Source organism: Primulina huaijiensis, chromosome 15 (assembly GCF_012295235.1).
Source record: "Primulina huaijiensis isolate GDHJ02 chromosome 15, ASM1229523v2, whole genome shotgun sequence".
NCBI lineage: Eukaryota > Viridiplantae > Streptophyta > Magnoliopsida > Lamiales > Gesneriaceae > Primulina > Primulina huaijiensis.
In genome coordinates this window covers 6,155,640-6,177,802 of record NC_133320.1, presented here as the reverse complement: position 1 = coordinate 6,177,802, position 22,163 = coordinate 6,155,640, and the positions used below count along the sequence as shown (strand labels likewise).

The window sequence follows — 22,163 nt, the reverse complement described above, 5'->3', positions numbered from 1 at the left end:
CACTAATACATGTGTTAGGCGTGAGTCATAGTTGTTTAGGTAGAATAAAACACTAATAAATAATTTAAACACACACTAGATAAATAAATTAAAATATCACCTCTTTGATTTAAAAAGATCTAGTATCCAAATTTAAACAAAATTAAATCTCCTATCTTAAAAGATCAAGATTCTCTATTTTTGAAAATTTTTGCTTAAAATATACAAATTCTGAATCTACTTAAATACTAAGTAAATAAATTAATTAAGACATAAAATTTATTATAAAATATTATACGCCAAATTCAAGGATTAAATCCTTAATTTACAAAGAGGTGTGTATTCAATCTTGAAAATATAGTTACTTTCATTGACTTTGTAGAATTTAAAAGTTTAGAGGTATTGAACATAGATTTTTATAAACTTTATAAAAATTTAGTGGTATTCAAATTAGATTTTTCTAGAGTCTTAAAAAGTTTAAAGATATTCAAACTTGACTTTTTAAAAATTTATAAAAATCTATATGTATCCAATATTTCCATAGATTTACAATGATTCTAATATAATTCTTTACGTACAACTTTAAAAACTCAAAAATTGTCTTCTACTCACCCTAGAGATTTTGGTAGACTTTTAATCAAACAAAATATCATTCTCACTCATATATCTCTCTTCCTTGTTCAAAGACGGCTCTTTTCTCCTCTCTAAAGACAAGTCGAAGGTTCCTCGAATTTCAGAAGTGTGATTCCTTTCTTGAATCATTATTGATTTGATTACAAAAACATATTATGATTTCAATATATCTATTTCTGTATTTCATTCGTTGTTTGTTTCTGTCTGTTTATGTGTGTGCTCCAAATTTTTGCATATAATGTGATATGGGGAAGTCTGTACATCTAACTTTCAGTTTCTTAAAAAATAATCTGTTTCGATTTCTGTATTTTCTCAAACCAATGATTCAACAATTTAAAAATCGATTACATAAATTTGGATAATAATTTTTCATAAATTATAATATTTATGTTTGAGTAATTTTTTTTTCCGTAATTTTGTATTTGAACTTTTATTTTGTTATGTTTTTGCCATAAGAATATGAGTAGTGTAGTGGAGGGACATTCAGAGGTCAATTATTATGTATGGATGCTAACACCTAAATAATTTTTTTGAAAAAAAAACTCTTAAATCATCAACACGGACATATTTTATAAATATTAGTAATCTGCACACGTTATGTGCTTATGAATTAGTAGTAATACAGATTATATTAAATTAAAATTATTTGGAATGGATTTTATAAACTATTTTAAATTTATATCATTTAAAAATTTGTAATGAAGATGATTTGTTGCACAACTGACTGGTTGGAGAGGAGAAACATTGAAGATGCATTACATAATTGTCCAAGAGCACATGAGAGGGATATGCCTATGATTCAAACATATTGACAGATGCTTTATCGAGAAATAACGGGTTTAAAGTGCCATAAAGTATTTTTTTGTTCTATATGTTATTTAAAAATCTTGTAATTTTTCAAGGTTATATGTTATCCATTGGTTACTTGATTCAACAAATAAGGTTCGATAGGTAAATTTTTTTTTTGTAGATTGTGGTATGTGGATATGCAAATCGACGTCAATTTTTGGCTCTTTTTAGAGGTGTTCGTTATCATCTCCTAGAATTCACTGGCCAAGGTCGTCACCCTGAATATGCAAAAGAGTTGTTCAATCTTCATCATTCTTCTTTGAGAAACTTCATTGAGAGGATATTTGATATATCTAAATCGCGGTTCAAAATATTCAAAACTTTTCCTCCATTTCCATATATAACACATGCGGAGCTTGTATTGGCTTGTGTCGGATTGCATAATTTTCTTCGGAATAAGTGTCGATCTGATGAATTTCTAGTTGAACCAGATAATGAAGTTCCACAACCTTCATCAGAACAAATTTACGAAGATAAAAACTTTGATCAAATATTTGACACTCAATAACAACAACGAGAAAATGAAATGCAAGGAGGGATTGTTGGTCCCACTTGCGGAATTTGAGATAATAAAACCCGAAAATAAAAAATAAATTGGACACCGAGATTTACATGGAAAACCCCTAAAAATTATTAGGGTAAAAACCACGGGCAAGATGAAAAGAATTTCCACTATACTATTTTGTGGTGTACAACTCACTCACTGTGTTTCCGAAGAGAACACACACTCTCTTAATACAGGAGAACAAAACACCTCAAAAATATTATAGAACTAAGCACTCAAATGCTATAAGATGAGAGAAAACTCGAAGAAGGGATGATTTCAGAATGAAGGGGGGAGCTCTATTTATAAAGCTCCCTGTCAGTGTGAAGACGAGTAGAAAAACGCGTTTCTCCTCTATTTGAAATTTCCACGAAGCTTCCGCCAACCACTTTCTTTGACTGGCCCCACCTTCATTGAAAACTCTTGCCGACATTTCTCCCACTTGGAGATTTGAATGAGAATCAAACACATCTCCACACATCCTTTCAATCTTGCCATTACATGCTGCTTACGTTTCCGCTAGGCCACTTGAGGATCTACACCACTCAAACTTATCAGTGTTCACTGGCTTGGTCAAAAAATCAGCTCTGTTATCCTTCGTATGGATCTTCTGCATATCCACGCTTCCTTCTTCTACTACTTCTCGTACAAAGTGAAATTGTACTCCCATGTGTTTCGTCCTGGAATGAAAGGCTGGATTCCTTGCGATGTGCAATGCACTTTGACTATCACAAAACAAAGGAACATTATTTTGTTTATGCCCGATCTCCTCCAATAATCTTTTAATCCATATTGCCTCCTTGCAACCTTGAGTAGCTGCCATGTATTCTGCCTCTGTTGTAGATAACGCAACAACTGTCTACAGTTTTGAAACCCAGCTTACTGCTCCTCCTTCAAGTGTAAACACATAACCAGTAGTAGATTTCCTCTTATCAGGATCACCAGCATAATCTGAATCGACATAGCCCCTGAGTGTAAAATCCGATCCTCCATAACATAATGCAGCATTCGAGGTACCCTTAATGTATCTAAGGATCCTCTTAACAGTGCTCCAATGCTCTCATCTAGGATTCGCCATATACCGACTAACTGCTCCCACTGCTTGAGAAATGTCCGGTCTTGTACAGATCATGGCGAACATCAAACTTCCCACTGCTGATGCATATGGTACTCGAGACATCTCCATCCTCTCTGCTTCACTGCTAGGACACATCTCGGAGGATAACTTGAAGTTAACAGGAAGAGGGGTCGAAATTGGCTTACTATCTTGCATGTTGAAGCGTTGCAAGACTTTCTTCAAATAATTTTTCTGGGAAAGCCAAATCTTTCTGTTACTTCTATCTCGGTGAACTTGCATCCCTAGAATCTTGTTTGCTGGTCCCAAGTCTTTCATATCAAATTCTCTAGCCAACTGTGCCTTCAATCCTTGGACATGATCTTTGTTGGGGCCTGCTACCAACATGTCGTCCACATACAACAGCAAAATAATATAATCATCACCAGACCTCTTGAAATACGTACAAGGGTCTGCACTCAGTCTGTTGTATCCAAGGCTCATGATATAGGAATCAAATCTCTTGTACCAACACCTCGGCGCCTGTTTGAGACCGTACAGAGATTTGTTCAACCTACAGACCAAGTTCTCTTTGCCTTTTTCCGCAAAATCTTCTGGTTGGAGCTATAGATTTCTTCTTCAAAATCTCCATGAAGAAACGCCGTTTTCACATCTAGCTGTTCTAGATGTAGGTCAAACACCGCACACAATGCCAGCACCACTCTGACTGTTGTAAGCCGAGCCACGGGAGAAAATATCTCATTGAAGTCAATTCCTTCTTTCTGAGCATACCCTTTTACCACCAATCTAGCACGATACCGCTCCACTTGGTTATTGCCATCACGCTTGATCTTATAGACCTATATGTTTCCAATGGCTTTCCTTCCTCGTGGTAGTGTAACAAGATCCCAAGTTTTATTCCTGTCTAATGCCTCCAATTCTTCTTGCATTGCTATCATCCACAAGGATACCTCCGAGCTTTGAGTAGCTTCGTGGAAACTCGATGGCTCACCATCCTCTGATAATAGACAATATGCAATGTTACTTTCAGTGACATAATCTGAAAGTCAACCTGGTGGTCTTCTGTCTCGAGTTGACTGCCTCACAATGGAAACTTCAGACTCAACATGTTCTTGTTTTTTCGTGCTCTAGTACTGCTTCACAAGAATTTTGACCTTCATCCGCCTTATTTTCCACCTGAAATATAGTAGTTTGTGAATTCGGTATGCCTTTGTCTCCCTTTACTTTATCTTCCTCGAAGATAACATCCCTGCTGATGACAAGCTTGTGAACAGTAGGATCCCACAAGCGAAACCCCTTTACTCCATCAGCATAACCCAAGAAGGTACATTTTCTGGATTTCGAATCCAACTTCGATCTTTTTTGCTCATTGTACAGAACGTACACAGGACTTCCAAATGTATGCAAATGAGAATAATCTGTCGGCTTCCCAGTCCACATCTCCATTGGAGTCTTCAGATCAATCGCTACTGAAGGACAACGATTGATAATATAACAAGAGGTTTTGACTGCTTCTGCCCAAAATGACTTTTCTAGACCCGCAGTCCTCAACATAGCTCTTGTTTTGTCCAACAAGGTTCTATTCATCCGCTCCGCCACTCCATTCTGTTGAGGTGTATAAGCTATTGTGAATTGTCTTTTGATGCCATCATGTTGACAAAATGCATCAAATTCGTCACTGGTATATTCTCCTCCATTGTCAGTCCTCAGATACTTGATTTTCTTCTCAGAATCAAGTTCAACCCGCGCTTTGAAATCTTTGAAGATCTGAAAAACATCTGATTTCTTCTTGATTGGATACACCCAACATCTCCTAGAGAAATCATCAATGAACAAGACAAAGTATCTCGCTCCTCCTAGGGATACAACCGGTGCTTGCCAAACATCCGAATGAATCAGCTCCAATATGCTTTTGCCCCTGGCAGTAGAAGTGTCAAACTTTAATCTGTGTTGTTTACTGGTAACACAATGCTCACAAAAGGGTAATGACACTTTTGTAAGTCCCGGCAGCAGCTTCCGTTCTGAGAGAATTTTCAACCCTCGTTCTGACATATGCCTGAGCTTTATATGCCATAACACTGTCAATTCTTCTACTGAACCATTTGATGCAACAGCTAGTTCTGCCTCCTTGTGTGTTTCTCCCAAAAGTACATACAGATTTGCAGCAATCTTTTCCGCCTTCATAACCACAAGCGCGCCTTTCACAATTTTCATGATCCCGTTCTCGATACGAGTTTTGCACCCGATGTCATCTAATTACCCCAAGGACGAAAGATTTTTCATCAGTCCTTTCACATGTCGTACCTCCTGTATGGTGCGAATGGTGCCATCAAACATTTTAATTTTGATAGTACCGACCCCAGCGATTTCCAAGGCATGATCATTTCCCATGAATACAGATCCTCCTGAGACTGGTTCATAATGATCAAACCATTCTCTCCGAGACGTCATGTGCCACGTCGCTCCTGAATCCATAATCCATGTGTCACAAAATTTGTGTCTGCCTTCTGCAACTGTTGCTGCTTCGCTGAATAATATTTCACCACTGCCTGAAGTACTGGCCACATTTCCTTGAGAACTCTTCTCGATACTCGTACACTCTTTCTTGAAGTGCCCTTTACCGCCACATTTAAAGCAGTAAATATTTTTCTTCTCACTTCTCGACTTTGATCTACCTCGTCTTTGGCTCCCACTGGAGTCACGGTCCATAAATCTTCCTCTTATCATCTGTAAAGCCTCTGCCTGCTTCGAGGTTACCAACCTGTCTTCCTTATTCTTGCGCCAACTTTCTTCTCCGAGAACCGCAGTTAAGACATCATCGAATCTTAGAAAGCCCATAAGAATATTGTTGGTTATGTTGATGATAAGTTGATCATATGAATCTGGTAGACTTTGAAGTAGAAGCTCCGCATGTTCATTTTCCCCTATTTTATGCCCTATGGAAGTAAGTTGGGCAAATAGAGTATTCAGTGTGTTGATATGGTCGGTCATCGATGAAGATTCCGCCATCCGAAGAGTATAAAGCCTTCTCTTTAGGAAAATCATGTTGTGTAGGGACTTGACCTCGTACATCTTTGTCAGAGTATCCCAGATAACGTTGGCTGTTTTTATCTCAGGGATACTTGACAAAACTTCGTCTGCTATAGCCAAGTGTAGATTGGCAAGAGCATTGTCATTCATCTCATTCCACTTTCCATCATCTGTAATCTCCACCGGTCTATCTCCAATAGCTGCCAAGCAATTCTCCTTTCTTAAAACTGCTTGTATCTTTATTTTCCACAACATAAAATTGCTTCCGTTGAACTTTGCTATCTCGTACCTTCCCGCCATTATGTCTACAACAATTTTAGTAGACTGGACAAAATAATCCCGCCTTCAATAAAAAATCTCAAAAAATCTTTTCTGATGTGGAAGATCAGTCTAGGCTGCAACTACAGAGCATACTCAGAATTTTAAGAAATTTTAAACCAAGGCTCTGATACCACTTGTTGGTCCCACTTGCGGAATTAGAGATAATAAAACCCGAAAATAAAGAATAAACTGGACACCGAGATTTACGTGGAAAACCCCTAAAAATTATTAGGGTAAAAACCACGGGCAAGATGAAAATAATTTCCACTATAATATTTTGTGGTGTACAACTCACTCACTGTGTTTCGAAAGAGAACACACACTCTCTTAATACAGGAGAACAAAACACCTCACAAATATTATAGAACTAAGTACTCAAATACTATAAGATGAGAGAAAACTCAAAGAAGGGATGATTTCAGAATGAAGTGGGAGCTCTATTTATAAAGCATCATGTCAGTGTGAAGACGCGTAGAAAAACGCGTTTTCTCCTCTATTTGAAATTTCCACNTATACTTATAAATTAAAGTTTTATTGATTAATTAATTATGCATATTGAATAGACAGAGAATTAAAATTTTCATTTTGTTAAATTAAATTGTGATTTTTTTCATATATTAAACATCTTTACTTTTTAAATAATTAAATTTATTTACATTATAAAATTTATTTCAAAGTGAAGATATTATTTATGTCAAATAATTACTAGCTTATAGAAATTTAAAAAATTATTTATTTATAAAAGTACAAAATTTGTACCATTAAAAAAAAAATTTGCAAATGTTTACAAAAATCTTGCAAAAAATCTACAAAAATCCATGAAATTCTGTTTACAAATCTGTGAGATTATATAAAAGTCGATAAAATTTACCAAATCTACGAAAATCTATATTTTAAAAAAGTCATTGAAAGTCATTAAATCTTATCGTTGAATACACCCCACAAAGTCTATACTTTTGAACGCTAAAAATCTTATAAACCGCCTAATAAATTAAATTAGACTTTTAAATGCTAAAATTCGTGAATCATTTAAAATAACTAATTTCTTTGGTTTAAAATAAAATATAACATTCAATTTTGGTATCTTAAACTTCTCTCATCTCTTTTTTTCCGGTCCGACATTGAATATTCATCTGAAAAGCTAAAATTCGAGAAAACATTTCAATTTACTTAAAATAAACATATAAACTTTTAAAAATCATTTAAATAAAATAAATTAGCAAATATAAAATTTTTCATATATACGACATGGACTGATTTTCAGACGTTACAAAAATATAGCAAAATCACACTTGTTCTTCTTTCATCTATACAAGCTCTTGAAAAGCTTGTACAGATACAAAAAAAAAGGGAGAAAATATCACAACGAAATACAAGCTCTAGTCCTCTATACAAGTTACAGCACACTTGTTCTTCTTCATTTTCTTCCTTCTGTTCCTGAGCTTGTCACACAGGTATGCCTTCTCCAAAAAGTCCACCCTGTTTGTTAAAGCATCGAGCATCTGCAACTGCGTCTCGTTTCGCTCATACAACTGAGTCATCATAAGCATCATTTTCTTATTCTCCTCCATCATTTGCTCGAGCAACTCACATTTCCTCTTATTGAGATCCTCGGGAGTTTCCTTCACACCTTGCGTCTCTTGACAAGCTTTTACCACATCAACGCTCTCCGCATCCAAATGCTCTCTTTCGACTTCAATTGTCTCGTCTTCTACTTGGAGAGTGTCCCTGTCCTTCGATTCCTCGCTCAAATCACACAATTTTTCTTCGAAATCATCAGAATGGGCCAACATTTCTTTCACAATCTCTGCATCACCTTCATCTACAGGACAAGTTTCTGGAGTCGCTTCAACCACAGAAGCAACCGGAACACCAGAGTTTGCCAGAAACTCACAATTTCCAATAGCTTCATCCTCCTTTCCTTCTCCATTGACCATATCCTTCCCATTATACTGGACCAACATCTCTTTCACACCGTCCACATTGTCTTCATCGACATCGACATCGACCCAAGTCTCCGTCTCCGTCTCAACATGAGTCTCTTCACTGGGGTTCATGACCTCGGAAGCAACCACAACATCCAATTCCTCAGTGAGAACAGAATCCCTCTCAATTTCCATCTTCTCACATTCTAGTAGCGCACCATTCAATTCCTCTCCTGAATCATCCAGAATTTGTTCAAAGCCATGAGAATTTTCTTCAAGTCGAGACCCTTCGAGTTCTGCTGCTACACCATTTTCAGGAGAAAGCTCAATCCCAACGAATCCTGATGCAGGGACCCCATCTTCTAGCTCTTGACTTCCAGTTTCCACCTTGTCATCAACGTTTCCTTCAGAATCAGGGGCACAGATAGCATCGATCTTTTCCTGCAAAGCGATCGCCTTTCTCGTCACGCCCTTCCTGCACACCCTAATCCCCAAATCGATTCCCCGGATTCCATCCAACCTGAGCAGCAAATTCATCAAACTCTCGCTCATTCTCAGCCTTTCCCTCTCATTTCCCCTGATCATCTCCACCACCTCATCTCTCAACAGCCTAGCCTCAATCTCATCAACTTGGGCTTTGATCTCCTTGATCTTCCTTACGTTCTTCCTGACGAAAAATCCCCTGAATACCTTCTGAATTCTCAGAGCAGACTCCGAGCGTCGATCAGAATCAGCTCCAAAAAAATGAACAGGAATCTGAACAACTTTCCGACCTGGTTTCTTCTCCACCGGCGGTTGCCTATCAGCATAGGCCGAGCGGCGAGCTTGTTGGGTCGGATCAACCGGGTAAACGGGCACTCCAAAGAGAGAAGGATTATAGGAATACGTTCGACGTTGCTGGGTGGGTTTTTCGTACCATGATCGGAACGGACCATCCATTTGACAACTGAAATGATTTTGATTTTGGATTCGAATGCAAAAATGTTTGTTTCTTGGTTGAATCGATTAAAGTAGCAGACATTTTTATAGGGGAAATTCTTTGGGGATTCGAAATTTGTAGAAAGTTCCGGAGAGATTTATCCATGGCAGAAGAAATACGAAACCTCTAGAAGATCCTGGAGATCTATTCCATCGTGGTGGTTTTTTTCCCCCTGTTTCAGAATTAAAATATTAGTGCTTTAATATTATTAATAGTAATTTAATACACGAATTATTGATTGTTTTTAATTCAATTATGTGTATGTCTTTTATTTTTAAGTTTATTTTATATTTTATTAATTATTTTTTAAAATAATATTATATTTATTTAAAAATTATATTATACATTTTAGATTATTTAATAAAGTATGTATTTTTCATAATTATCTGTGAATCTATCGGTAAAATATTTAATTATTGTCATGATAAAAAAATAAACTGAGTTTTCTATATGATTTTAATATATGATTTTTAATTTTTGTAGTTTGATGCTCTCAAAATGGGGTCTCATTGTATTTTTGAATCGAAACGTATCATTAAATTACAATACTTCATCATTATACAGAGAGATCACTAGAGTTCAATGGACATAACCAACCTTTTCTAACTCATGCATAACGTCACCACTTGATTTAATAACTTGCGAATGAGATCTCTAAAATTGTGGTATTTTTATGACGATACATTACACTTGTGATTTGTGACATTAAAGCAGATATTTAATTGAATAACAGTATGTATTTGCATAACCTTAAATATTCAACTATTTTGGTTTGTGTTATGTTGATGTTTTTCGTTTGTTTCAATGATATAATTATCGTTTTTCCAGCTTCATTGTAAACAAAATAATATTGTATCCTACATGATAACTTTTTTCAGTCATTTTTTTCTTATTTAATGTACNTTTTTTTTTTTTTTTTTTTTTTTTTTTTTTTTGTAGATTGTTGCATTTCTTGAATGTTTCGTGGGTGTTACTTCTCATTTTGATGCCTTCTACATCATTAAGGCTCTTGAATTTGGGGTACACATGTTAATTCAAGTAATATAAAAATGGTGTAGACTTCATTAGAGGTTGGGGCATCAGTTCATGTATTCATCCCTCATATCTGCACCCCCAACAATAAAAACAAATCAATGTTGTTAAAAAATGTCTATTTTCTGTGTTTCTTGATATGTAGGTCGTGAAGTTCATATGATTTACTTGCTCTGTTTGTTCCAAAATTCCTTTTTACTCATGGTTTTTCATTCAACAAGGTTGTCTTGAAGGTTAGTTTTAATCAAAAATAGATTTTTTAACAAATAAAGTATTATGCATATCTTTCTTCATTTCTGTGTTTGGCATATTTACATGTGCTTAAGGGTGTGGTGCTTCGATGGATTTACGTGATACTAATGAAGATTATCATGAGATTTATTGATATCTTACGCATGCTTACAAGCCTGAAATATTAAACAGATACTGAAGCATATAAGTTTGTGATACTCACATATTTTCTCTTTTCTACTCAACCCATGATTTCTTTTCCAAATTTCCATCACGCTCAGTTACTGAAACAGGTTAGTTTGTGAATCTTTGCCCTCGATCTCTACCGTTGTTGTTGGTTTCGATGTACGAATTATTTTACGAGCCAGATCGGTAATAGGTGGTTGTAAAATTGTGCTTCTCTTATTCTTCTTGGAACCAAATTGAATCCGATAAAACACGAATTCAGTTTTTGATGTGTCTGAATTCGACAACGCAAATACAAAATTAGGACAAAACGATGAGCAAGGGACACAATCTATTCTCAGATTTCGGCAACAAAGCGAAAGGTTTGATTCATCGAAAATTCACGAAAAATTGTATCCTATTTTGCCCAAGTCACACGGTTTTTCCTTTTCACCTTCTCTTTGATGAAAATTATCGGTTGAAACTAAAAACATCTAATTGTTATATTTTGTATTCATAAATCATCGTAAAGGAAACGCAGGAGAGAAAAAACTTATGCGACGGTCCTGAAAGGTAATGGTTATCTACTCACTTTTTTATTTCCTTTATTGTTATTAATTTTGTTTAGGTTTATGGGTTTAAATGCAAATGGTTTGCAAAAGAAGCGTCTTCCTTGCAATTCATCCATTTTGGTATTATATCTATTTAATTTATTGATGTTGTACAAGGTTTCTCGTTGTATATATGATTATGGTTTTTTATGTTATGCAAAGTTTGCACCAGTTGACACAAAAATAATTGAATTAAATAAAAATATATGAGAAGTTGTAGAATCATCGTTCCCTTTGAAATTTTACAAAATTTCAAAAAAAAAAAGCAAGCTTGAAACAAGTTATAAATAATATCATAATTATCTTTTTGGTTTTCAAGCAATTTTGTCAAATAATGTAAAGTTTTTGTTCTTTTTCACTTTGGGAATGAGATACGGGCTTCAACATTCACACATTATAAATTTTATTCCTTTGTTATTTTGCCACAATTTTGGTTTGGATTCGTAACTCAATGTTCCTTGATGCCTTCTCAATACATGAATGTAATATTCAACAAAAAAATACTACTACGCTAATATAATGATTTCATTTGTTTTTTGGTGTTTTGTTTTGAGGTATGAGATGTGTGAGATTTTTCATTTACAAAATGTTAGACAACCACGACCTTCATTTAATTTTAAACTGATTTTGTCAAATTTTGATTTGGATCTAGAATATAATGTTGTCATTATGTTTTTTTTTTTTTAATTTTATTAAAGCTTCCGAAATAAGGTTGGTGATCTTTACTTCTTCTTTTTGGTGATATACTGCTATAACTGATTTATATATATATTTAGCTAATCAATGCTAATAGTTGTACTGTATGTAAGGTGCGCTTTTTTTTTTTTCAAGCCGAAGGTTCCTTCTTACAAAAAGGCATTGTATCTGTATGTTTTTCTTCTTTTGCTTTCACTTTGGTGTTTTACTTTGTGTATATTGTTTGAAATGTGTAGCACACGGCATCCGTGTATCATTTGGTACATGATTTTCATGTTCCTTCCCAACGTTGTTTTCGCTGCTAACATTCTCATGTTGTAACAAAATAATGTATAGTATTATGATGATATAATATTTGAGACTTATTGTATTTTTTACATTTTTTTGTATAGTATTATGATGATATAATATTTGAGACTTATTGTATTTTTTACATTTTTTTAAAAAAAATGTAATTTGAATTAAAAAAATATGATTTGTCTGAGACTAACCTCTCATCTCAAATCTTATTCATGTTTCCACAATAGTTTATCCAATTAAATCATTTTACCATCTTCTACCATCAACTTTCTTCAATGTATATCGATGTAATGCTGATATATTCATGTTTTTGGTGAATATGTTATTGCATTTCTTGAATTATTGGAACTTAAACATGTCGAGACCAATATTTAAGAGTTGTATTCTAAATATTGTCACAGATTTAAATAATATTTAGCTTTAATGTCTTCTCCTCCTACACGGGCTACTACTCATACCAATCGCGATGACAATGAAATGCGTCAATTAAACACAGCGCGACGACGAGCACAAAGACAATTAATGACACAAGATGAACGACAAAAAAATCTAGCCAGACGTCGGTCAGACTACTATAGACGTATAAATAGAAGTGCACATGCTACAAATTCTGATGAATCCAACTTTGAAATGTCAGATGTTACTACATATTTGAATTGTATGTTACATAAAATATGTATTGCTTCCTATTTATCAATCATTATTTTCATTTTTGGTACTTTTAATTTTAAATAACTCAATCACCCATTCTTATTTATATATTATTATTTCAGAAATTTATTTATTTATTCTAATTCAAGCATTTAATGCTCTTATACATTTTTTAGTTCCCCTCTACAACAATTTGGCTACGATTACCACAACACATGCAATAATGGAAACTTCTTCAAATCAAGGTGGTATATTTCATTTGCACTGTTTGAAGTTAAACGATTTTAAACATTTCTTTTTTATATATATATATATATATATATATTATATTATACGATATGCAAGACAAAATTTGATACTACATCCACATGTAATAAATAAAATTATTATATTTTATTTATTTAACATCATAATTTAAATATTTTTCATATCTAATAATTTGAACAACCGAATAATTAATTATTTAACGTTCACTTTTAATGCCATGAATCACCGCAACTACGGTTGGACAAGTGTGTCGTATACAGACATTATCTTATCAAACAATGACATCAAATTTTGAGCAAGGGAATACTAGCACATGTCAACGTCTAACTGATTTAAATCATCAAGGTAATCTACTAAATTCAAATAAACCATTGATGTAGCATGCAACATTTTTTTCATGACTTTGCATCTATGTCATATATGGTCGTGGTTTGTGAACATGATGATTCTTCATACTGTCAAAAAAATACTCGAGTTACAGGTCGATGAATTTCTTCCAAGTCTTCATCTCTTGGAAAAGGATGTCTTCAAACATCTTCTTACGAGAAGCTGGAAGTTGTCTCTGAAACTCATCTGCTGAATCCGACTCTGGAGAAGACTCCGAGAGAATGCTTTCACACCATTCATTTGTTTTGATTTAATAAATGTGTAAATGACTTAGTTTGTAAGCTTTCAGGTATTTGTATAGAGCCTATGGGAATCTGAAGAGACGCCTAAACTGTTCACCTCCTGCACGAATATCAAGAGCCACCTGTCTTCCCTCAGATCTCGAATCTTTGTATTTATCAGTTGCATTAATTTAGGGGGAACATTATTTTATTCTGACTAATATTTCCGCGTTTTTTCAGAAGTAGAAGGAGGTTTGTCTTTTCTATAAAACAATGTGTCTACTGTTTTTTATCACAGTGCTGGATATATTTCAGTACTTTATGAATTTCAGTAGATATTATCATAAAACGACAAATCATCTTCTGATTTTCTTTAGTAACCGCTTGGACAGCCCGCCTCTTTTAGTATATTTTAAAATTTTGGCGTTTCTGACACTCATCTTTTAACTTTTCAAAAACTCAACCGCGAACATATTGACACATGTCCTTATGTTTCACTGACGGCTGTACATTTTGAATATTAACCGTATCTTCTATCTCATTTCACTTTTACGATTCCAGACTTTTGCTTAGTAGCTACTGCTTTCTCTTGCATTCATCTCCACTACAGAATCTGCTTCGAATTCATCTTATTTGCAGAAATGGCTGGAGCTTATACACTAAATTCTTATCAAGTTAACTTTGCATCGGTTTTGACCATCAAAGGCGAGAATCTTGTTAAGATGTTCAAAGCAACTGAAAAATCTGGTCTCCGAAGGTTTTTTGGAATCACATGCCATCATCTACAAGACTACTCTATTAGATTTCTATGCTAAAGCAACCGTCGAGGATGAGAAAATCATTTATTCCCAGGGAGGTGCATCCATCTCCATCGATGCTGCACTATTGGGATCGACTTTCCTTCTCCCATTATCAAGTACCTCTGACTTTTCTGATATTTCTAAAGAGGAGATGTCTTCTGCCCTCCTCACTTTCTCATCTTCTGGAGAAGAACTCTCTCCTTCTTGCTTCAAGAAGCTTCTAAAAATGGAATATCAAGTGCTTGCTGATATTGTGGCAAAAGCACTTCTGGTCAGAGCTGGTACGTTTGATAAGCTGACCAAAGAAAAATTTCAAGTGATGGTAGCTATCACTTCTGACTTTAAGGTGGACTGAGTCGATTTTTGTTTAGAATCATGAAGGATATGGTTGTGAGAAAGGGTACTGGTTTTGCTGTTCAGATCAGCACAATGTTAAAAGATGCTGGTTTTCTTCACACTTCTGAACATGATGCTTCTTATATAACAATGGCCGATGCTGACAATGTACTTGCTTTGAGACCAAAGCAAACTATGGCTGAATTTGTTGCTTTGAAGAAAGAGATTGGCGATGCTCATACTAAGGCTCAAGGACCTCAAAAGAAAATCAAGAGGAAAAGAGTGGTTGTCTCCACTGATTCAGATAAATCAGTATCTGAGGAGTCTGCTGCTCCAACCAAAGCATCACTCCCTACCACCCCTAGCAAGAAGAAGGCTTGCATAGTTCTCCGCCTCAAGAAAATAGCAGCCGTTGCTGATTTAGACATTGTCCCTTTGAGACAAGTGTTTTCAGAAGCTACATCATCTCAACCAGAATCTCTCCCCGTCTCTAAACCAGCAGCCATCTCTACTGCAACCACCTCAACTTCTGTTCCGGTTTTCAGACCCTCATCTGGAGTCGTTATTAGAGAAACTTCTGCAGGGTCTTCTGCATTCAGACCCGTGCTGCCTACCTCATCTTCAGATAAAGGCAAAGGAAAACTTGTTGAAGAACCGCAAGCTCATGGCGCCAAGTCATCCGTTAACACTGCTATTAATCTTCACATAGAGGAGATTGAAAAATCTGCCAGTGAGGACATTCTCTTTTTTGATGATTTGTTGAAGGTTCGAGTTTTCCACCCAATCACTCATTTGAAAACACCAGGTGTTTATGCTAAAATGGTGAAGAATGAAAAGAAGGTCTTTGATTCTGCTAAGACCATTAATGTGATTGCGGCAATGAACAGAAGAAATTACATCCTTGAACAGCTTAAGTGTCAGCAACTGGATTCTGTTCTGAAGACTTTAAAATCAAATTTTGATGTTATGAATTCTACTGCTCCTCAAGACCAGGATGTAATTCATATTTTGACTGATCGACTGAAATTGATGAATGAGCAACTTTTTGCTCAAGAACATGCTTTCGAAGATCCTCTGCAGTATCAAGTAGGCTTCATCCAAGAATTTCTTCAGAATAAGCCAGTTGAGGAAAGGACCACAGATCCTTCAAAAGCTAAGGTCTCCATTACTCCTGCATCCTTGACGGTGCCTACTCAGTTTTCTTCTCTGATTTCTGTTTGTGAATTGGATTCAGTTGATGAAGTCATTCAATCTATTGTTCTTGCTGCTTCTACGAAACAGCTCAGGCTGATGATGTGGTCAAACCAGAAGCTCAACCAGCAGACCAACCTATGGCAGAATCAGATGCTGCTCCATCTCAATCACTGCCAAATTTGGAGATATTTTCTGCTGAACATCAAGCGGAAATGAAAGCTATTTTGAACATTCCATCTGAATCTATTCCAGCTGCTGAGCAACTGGAAACCACTAAAGTCGTCCGACCAGTAAAGAGTGCAGCTCCTGAAGGATCTACTGCTCCACCAGAAGATGCACCTTCTACTGCTTTGATTATTCTTCCTTCAAGATCACCTGCTCATATTGCTCATCTTGAAGAGATCAGACAATGTATGATCGAAAGAACCACTTCACCAGAAGAAGCAACGTTTGATCTTGAGTTTGAGATAGAAATTCTGAGAAGGAATGTGAACAGTCTTTCCGAGATAGTAAAGCAATTGTCTTTTGAGCATGCTGGTGAGGTCAGTGCCACAACATTCTTCCATGAACGCATATCGAAAGAAGTTACTCGCACGGCAGAATCGTTGGCCAAGCTAAATGCAGAAACCAGCATTCTCAGAAAAAATGTTCTCGAAAATCAGGCTAAAATCTTGATTGGTCAGGCTGATATCATTCGAACTGTCTCTGATCATGAGTCAAATATTCGCTCAGTCTCCACCAGAGTAGAAGCTATGGATTCGAGACTTGACACTATTGATGCCAAGATTGAGTCTCAATCTCAATCTATTCATGATCTTAATGAAAGAGTTTCGAATCAAGCACCTTTTTTGGAGATGCTGAATAATGGCATTCTTACTCTTACTGGCCGAGTGGATGACTTACTCACTCAAGTTCAAGCCAATGATGCCAAAATTGGGGAAGCAGAAGGCAGAACTGGAGGACATCACGCAGAATCCTCTTACAGAAATCAAGATCCTTAGGACGAGGAAACGATGTTCAGAGACATCGGGACTGATGATTAAACTCTTTTGAACTCTGATTTACTATTTATTCACGTATCGTTTATTCGGTGATAATTGTTATTTGTTTTTTTGGTTTCAACTTTTGTTCTTCATCGGTACTAACATCTAGGTTTTGGCATCACCACAAAGGGGGAAATTGTTAGACTTAATTTAATTGTGGTGATGAGATTTAAAACCAGTAGGTCGTGATAACGTTAATCAGAAGACAGTATAAAAGCAGAAGCTCTCGTATTGCGTTAACAAAGCAGTACTTTCGAGTACTTATCAGCTTAGTAAACCAGAAGCAGAACGTATCTTTTAAAAGCAGAACTTAGCTTAAACAGAAGTAAATTAACGTCTTTTGTTTGAATTGTTACAGTCTTAAATGTTACCGTTACTTTACCTAGTACTAGTATTAATTGTACCATTAATGCTGTACAAAGACATTTAATGCTCCTTACTAATTTTAGTATGAAACAAGACTGATTGTTTTGAAGCTTTCTGCAGGACCCGTTTTAGGTATTAAAGCTGATCTTACTCAGGAATCACAGAAGCCATTTTTGATTATAGACGTTGGACTCAAGCTTTCTATATATATGAGGTTCAACCCTATATAAAAATGCTATCATCTTTATCTACACAACGATTATTCCAACGTGAGTTTGAGATATCATAAACTACTACTTATCTTCTAGCTCAACATGCAGAAAACAGCACACGCCTTATTATCAATATCCGATCTTCTGAGATCATATTGTGCTGCTGTTTCGTAATCTCTTCAAGCTAAACACTTTACTATATCTTATTGAGAAGAGTTTGTAAACTGAAAAAAAGTCTTTTCCAGAACTTTGTTGTATTCATTTACATTGTGTTAAGAAACTAAGAGTTTCAGTAGGCAAAGGATAAGCCCTACTGTAGTAGGTGTGTACAAGTGTTGTACTGTAATAACCAAAGTCTTTTAGTGATATCTTCTGGAAACAGAAGAAGGGGTAATGTAGAAGATTTTATCTTCGAACTTTCAAAAACAACTACCGTTCTACTGCCTACTGTTTTATTGTATTTCACCGTACTCCATCGGATCGTTTCCGCACTTATTATTGTGATCTGCTGGATCTACATTCGAACAAGATAAGCTATAATCTCTAACAGGATTCTAGCACCCTTTGCAAAAACATCCAACAAAGAAAAGAGTTTATTCACCCTCTCTAAACTCTATATCGATCCCCAATAGTATGGATGCTAATACCTAAATAATTTTTTTGAAAAAAAAAACTCTTAAATCATCAACACGGACATATTTTATAAATATTAGTAATCTGCACACGTTATGTGCTTATTAATTAGTAGTAAATCTTGATATTTTGTGTAAAAAAATTACAGATTATATTAAATTAAAATTATTTGGAATGGATTTTATAAACGATTTTAAATTTATATCATTTAGAAATTTGTAATGAAGATGATTTGTTACACAACTGACTGGTTGGAGAGGAGAAACATTGAAGATGCATTATATAATTTTCCAAGAGCACATGAGAGGAATATGCCTATGATTCAAACATATTGACAGATGCTTTATCGAGAAATAACGGGCTTAAGGTGCCATAAAGTATTTTTTTTGTTCTATATGTTACTTATTTAAAAATTTTATAATTTTCCAAGGTTATATATGTTATCCATTGGTTACTTGATTCTACAAATAAAGTTCGATAGGTAAATTTTTTTTAGTGGATTGTGGTATGTGGATATGCAAATCAACGCCAATTTTTGGCTCTTTTTAGAGGTGTTCGTTATCATCTACAAGAATTCACTGGCCAAGGTCGTCACCCTGAAGATGCAAAAGAGTTGTTCAATCTTCATCATTCTTCTTTGAGAAACGTCATTGAAATGATATTTGGTATATTTAAATCGCGATTCAAAATATTCAAAAATCTTCCTCCATTTCCATATACAACACAGGCGGAGCTTGTATTGTCTTTTGCCGGATTGCGTAATTTTCTTCAAAAGAAGTGTTGATCTGATGAATTTCTAGTTGAACCAGATAATGAAGTTCCACAACCTTCATCGAAACCAATTTACGAAGATAAAAATTTCGATCAAATATTTGACACTCAAGAATAACAACGAGCAAGTGCATGGAGGGATGCTATAGTAAATCAAATGTGGAGTGACATTGATCATATTGATAATAACGAACCTTAGATTTTTTCATAAAGATTGCTTAAAATTTATNCAAATTTTTATATATGCTTATAAATTAAAATTTTATTGATTAATTAATTATGCATATTGAATAGACATAAAATTAAAATTTTGATTTTGTTAAATATTATAAAATTTATTTCAAAGTGAAGATATTATTTATATCAAATAATTACTAGCTCAAAGAAATTTAAAAAAATTATTTATTTATAAAAGTACAAAATGTGTACAATTAATAAAAAAAATTTGCAAATGTATACAAAAATTTTGCAAAAACTCTACAAGAGTATTTGGAATTATGTTTACAAATATGTGAGATTCTATAAAATTTACAAAATCCACGAAAATCTATATTTTAAAAAAGTCATTGAAAGTCATTAAATCTCATCGTTGAATACACCCTACAAAATCTATACTTTTGAACGCTTAAAATCTTATATACCGTCTAATAAATTAAATTAGACTTTTAAATACTAAAATTCGTGAATCATTTAAAATAACTAATTTCTTTGGTTTAAAATAAAATCATTTAAAATTCGTGAATCGCTTAAAATAACTAATTTCATTGGTTTAAAATAAAATATAACATTAAATTTTGGCACCTTAAACGTCTCTCGTCTCCTTTTCCCGATTCGACATCGAATATTCATCTGAAAAACTAAAACTCGAGAAAACATTTCAATTTGCTTAAAATAAACATATAAATCCTTAAAAATCATTTAAATAAAATAAATTAGCAAATTTAAAATTTTTCATGCATACAGTCGTGGACGGATTTTCGGACGTGACAAAAATATCACAACGAAATACAAGCTCTAGTCCTCTATACAAGTTACAGCACACTTGTTCTTCTTCATTTTCTTCCTTCTGTTCCTGAGCTTGTCACACAAGTATGCCTTCTCCAAAAAGTCCACCCTGTTTGTTAATGCATCGAGCATCTGCAACTGTCTCTCGTTTCGCTCATACAACTGAGTCATCATAAGCATCATTTTCTTATTCTCCTCCATCATTTGCTCGAGCAACTCACATTTCCTCTTATTGAGATCCTCGGGAGTTTCCTTCACACCTTGCGTCTCTTGACAAGCTTTCACCACATCAACGCTCTCCGCATCCAAATGCTCTCTTTCGAATTCCATTGTCTCGTCTTCTACTTGGAGAGTGTCCCTGTCCTTCGACTCCTCGCTCAAATCACACAATTTTTCTTCGAAATCATCAGAATGGGCCAACATTTCTTTCACAATCTCTGCATCACCTTCATCTACAGGACAAGTTTCTGGAGTCGCTTCAACCACAGAAGCAACCGGAACACCAGAGTTTGCCAGAAACTCACAATTTCCAATAGCTTCATCCTCCTTTCCTTCTCCATTGACCATATCCTTCCCATTATACTGGACCAACATCTCTTTCACACCGTCCACATTGTCTTCATCGACATCGACATCGACCCAAGTCTCCGTCTCCGTCTCAACATGAGTCTCTTCACTGGGGTTCATGACCTCGGAAGCAACCACAACATCCAATTCCTCAGTGAGAACAGAATCCCTCTCAATTTCCATCTTCTCACATTCTAGTAGCGCACCATTCCATCCCTTCGATTCCTCTCCCGAATCATCCAGAATTTGTTCAAAGCCATTAGAATTTTCTTCAAATCGAGACCCTTCAAGTTCTGCTGCTACACCATTCTCAGGAGAGAGCTCAATCCCAACGAATCCTGATGCAGGGACCCCATCTTCTAGCTCTTGACTTCCAGTTTCCACCTTGTCATCAACGTTTCCTTCAGAATCAGGGGCACAGATAGCATCGATCTTTTCCTGCAAAGCGATCGCCTTTCTCGCCACGCCCTTCCTGCACACCCTAATCCCCAAATCGATTCCCCGGATTCCATCCAACCTGAGCAGCAAATTCATCAAACTCTCGCTCACTCTCAGCCTTTCCCTCTCATTTCCCCTGATCATCTCCACCACCTCATCTCTCAACAGCCTAGCCTCAATCTCATCAACCTGGGCTTTGATCTCCTTGATCTTCCTAACGCTCTTCCTGACGAAAAATCCCCTGAATACCTTCTGAATTCTCAGAGCAGACTCCGAGCGTCGATCGGAATCAGCTCCAAAAAAATGAACAGGAATCTGAACAACTTTCCGACCTGGTTTCTTCTCCACCGGCGGTTGCCTATCAGCATAGGCCGAGTGGCGAGCTTGTCGGGTCGGATCAACCGGGTAAACGGGCACTCCAAAGAGAGAAGGATTATAGGAATACGATCGACGTTGCTGGGTGGGTTTTTCGTACCATGATCGGAACGGACCATCCATTTGACAACTGAAATGATTTTGATTTTGGATTCGAATGCAAAAATGTTTGTTTCTTGGTTGAATCGATTAAAGTAGCAGACATTTTTATAGGGGAAATTCTTTGGGGATTCGAAATTTGTAGAAAGTTCCGGAGAGATTTATCCATGGCAGAAGAAATACGAAACCTCTAGAAGATCCTGGAGATCTATTCCATCGTGGTTGTTTTTTGTCCTGTTTTAGAATTAAAATTAAAATATTAGTGCTTTAATATTATTAATAGTAATTTAATACACGAATTATTGATTGCTCTTAATTCAATTATGTGTATGTCTTTTATTTTTAAGTTTATTTTATATTTTATTAATTATTTTTTAAAATAATATTATATTTATTTAAAAATTATATTATACATTTTAGATTATTTA

At 35.2% G+C, this 22,163-nt stretch overlaps 2 protein-coding genes across 2 annotated transcripts; both read right to left on the bottom strand.

Annotated features, from left to right (window-relative positions):
* Nucleotides 1-7,654: 7,654 nt before the first annotated feature.
* Nucleotides 7,655-9,488, bottom strand: LOC140958443 (uncharacterized). Its single transcript, XM_073415883.1, has one exon. It carries the CDS (start codon nucleotides 9,293-9,295, stop codon nucleotides 7,811-7,813), a length of 1,485 nt encoding a protein of 494 aa, XP_073271984.1. The 5' UTR covers nucleotides 9,296-9,488; the 3' UTR covers nucleotides 7,655-7,810.
* A 10,663-nt stretch (nucleotides 9,489-20,151) lies between these two features.
* LOC140958232 (uncharacterized) lies at nucleotides 20,152-21,960 on the bottom strand. Its single transcript, XM_073415612.1, has 2 exons — nucleotides 20,678-21,960; nucleotides 20,152-20,614 (listed from the first exon to the last, which is right to left on the bottom strand). The coding sequence occupies exons 1-2, from the start codon at nucleotides 21,757-21,759 to the stop codon at nucleotides 20,266-20,268; spliced, it is 1,431 nt and encodes a 476-aa protein (XP_073271713.1). The 5' UTR covers nucleotides 21,760-21,960; the 3' UTR covers nucleotides 20,152-20,265.
* Nucleotides 21,961-22,163: the final 203 nt, after the last annotated feature.

Excerpts from the sequence above, each read along its gene's own strand:
- LOC140958232 (XM_073415612.1), bottom strand. The coding sequence starts at position 21,759 with ATGGATGGTCCGTTCCGATCATGGTACGAAAAACCCACCCAGCAACGT. Across the intron at positions 20,615-20,677 it reads GCAGAGATTGTGAAAGAAAT|GGACACTCTCCAAGTAGAAG; the intron begins GTTGGCCCATTC and ends GTCGAAGGACAG.
- LOC140958443 (XM_073415883.1), bottom strand. The coding sequence starts at position 9,295 with ATGGATGGTCCGTTCCGATCATGGTACGAAAAACCCACCCAGCAACGT.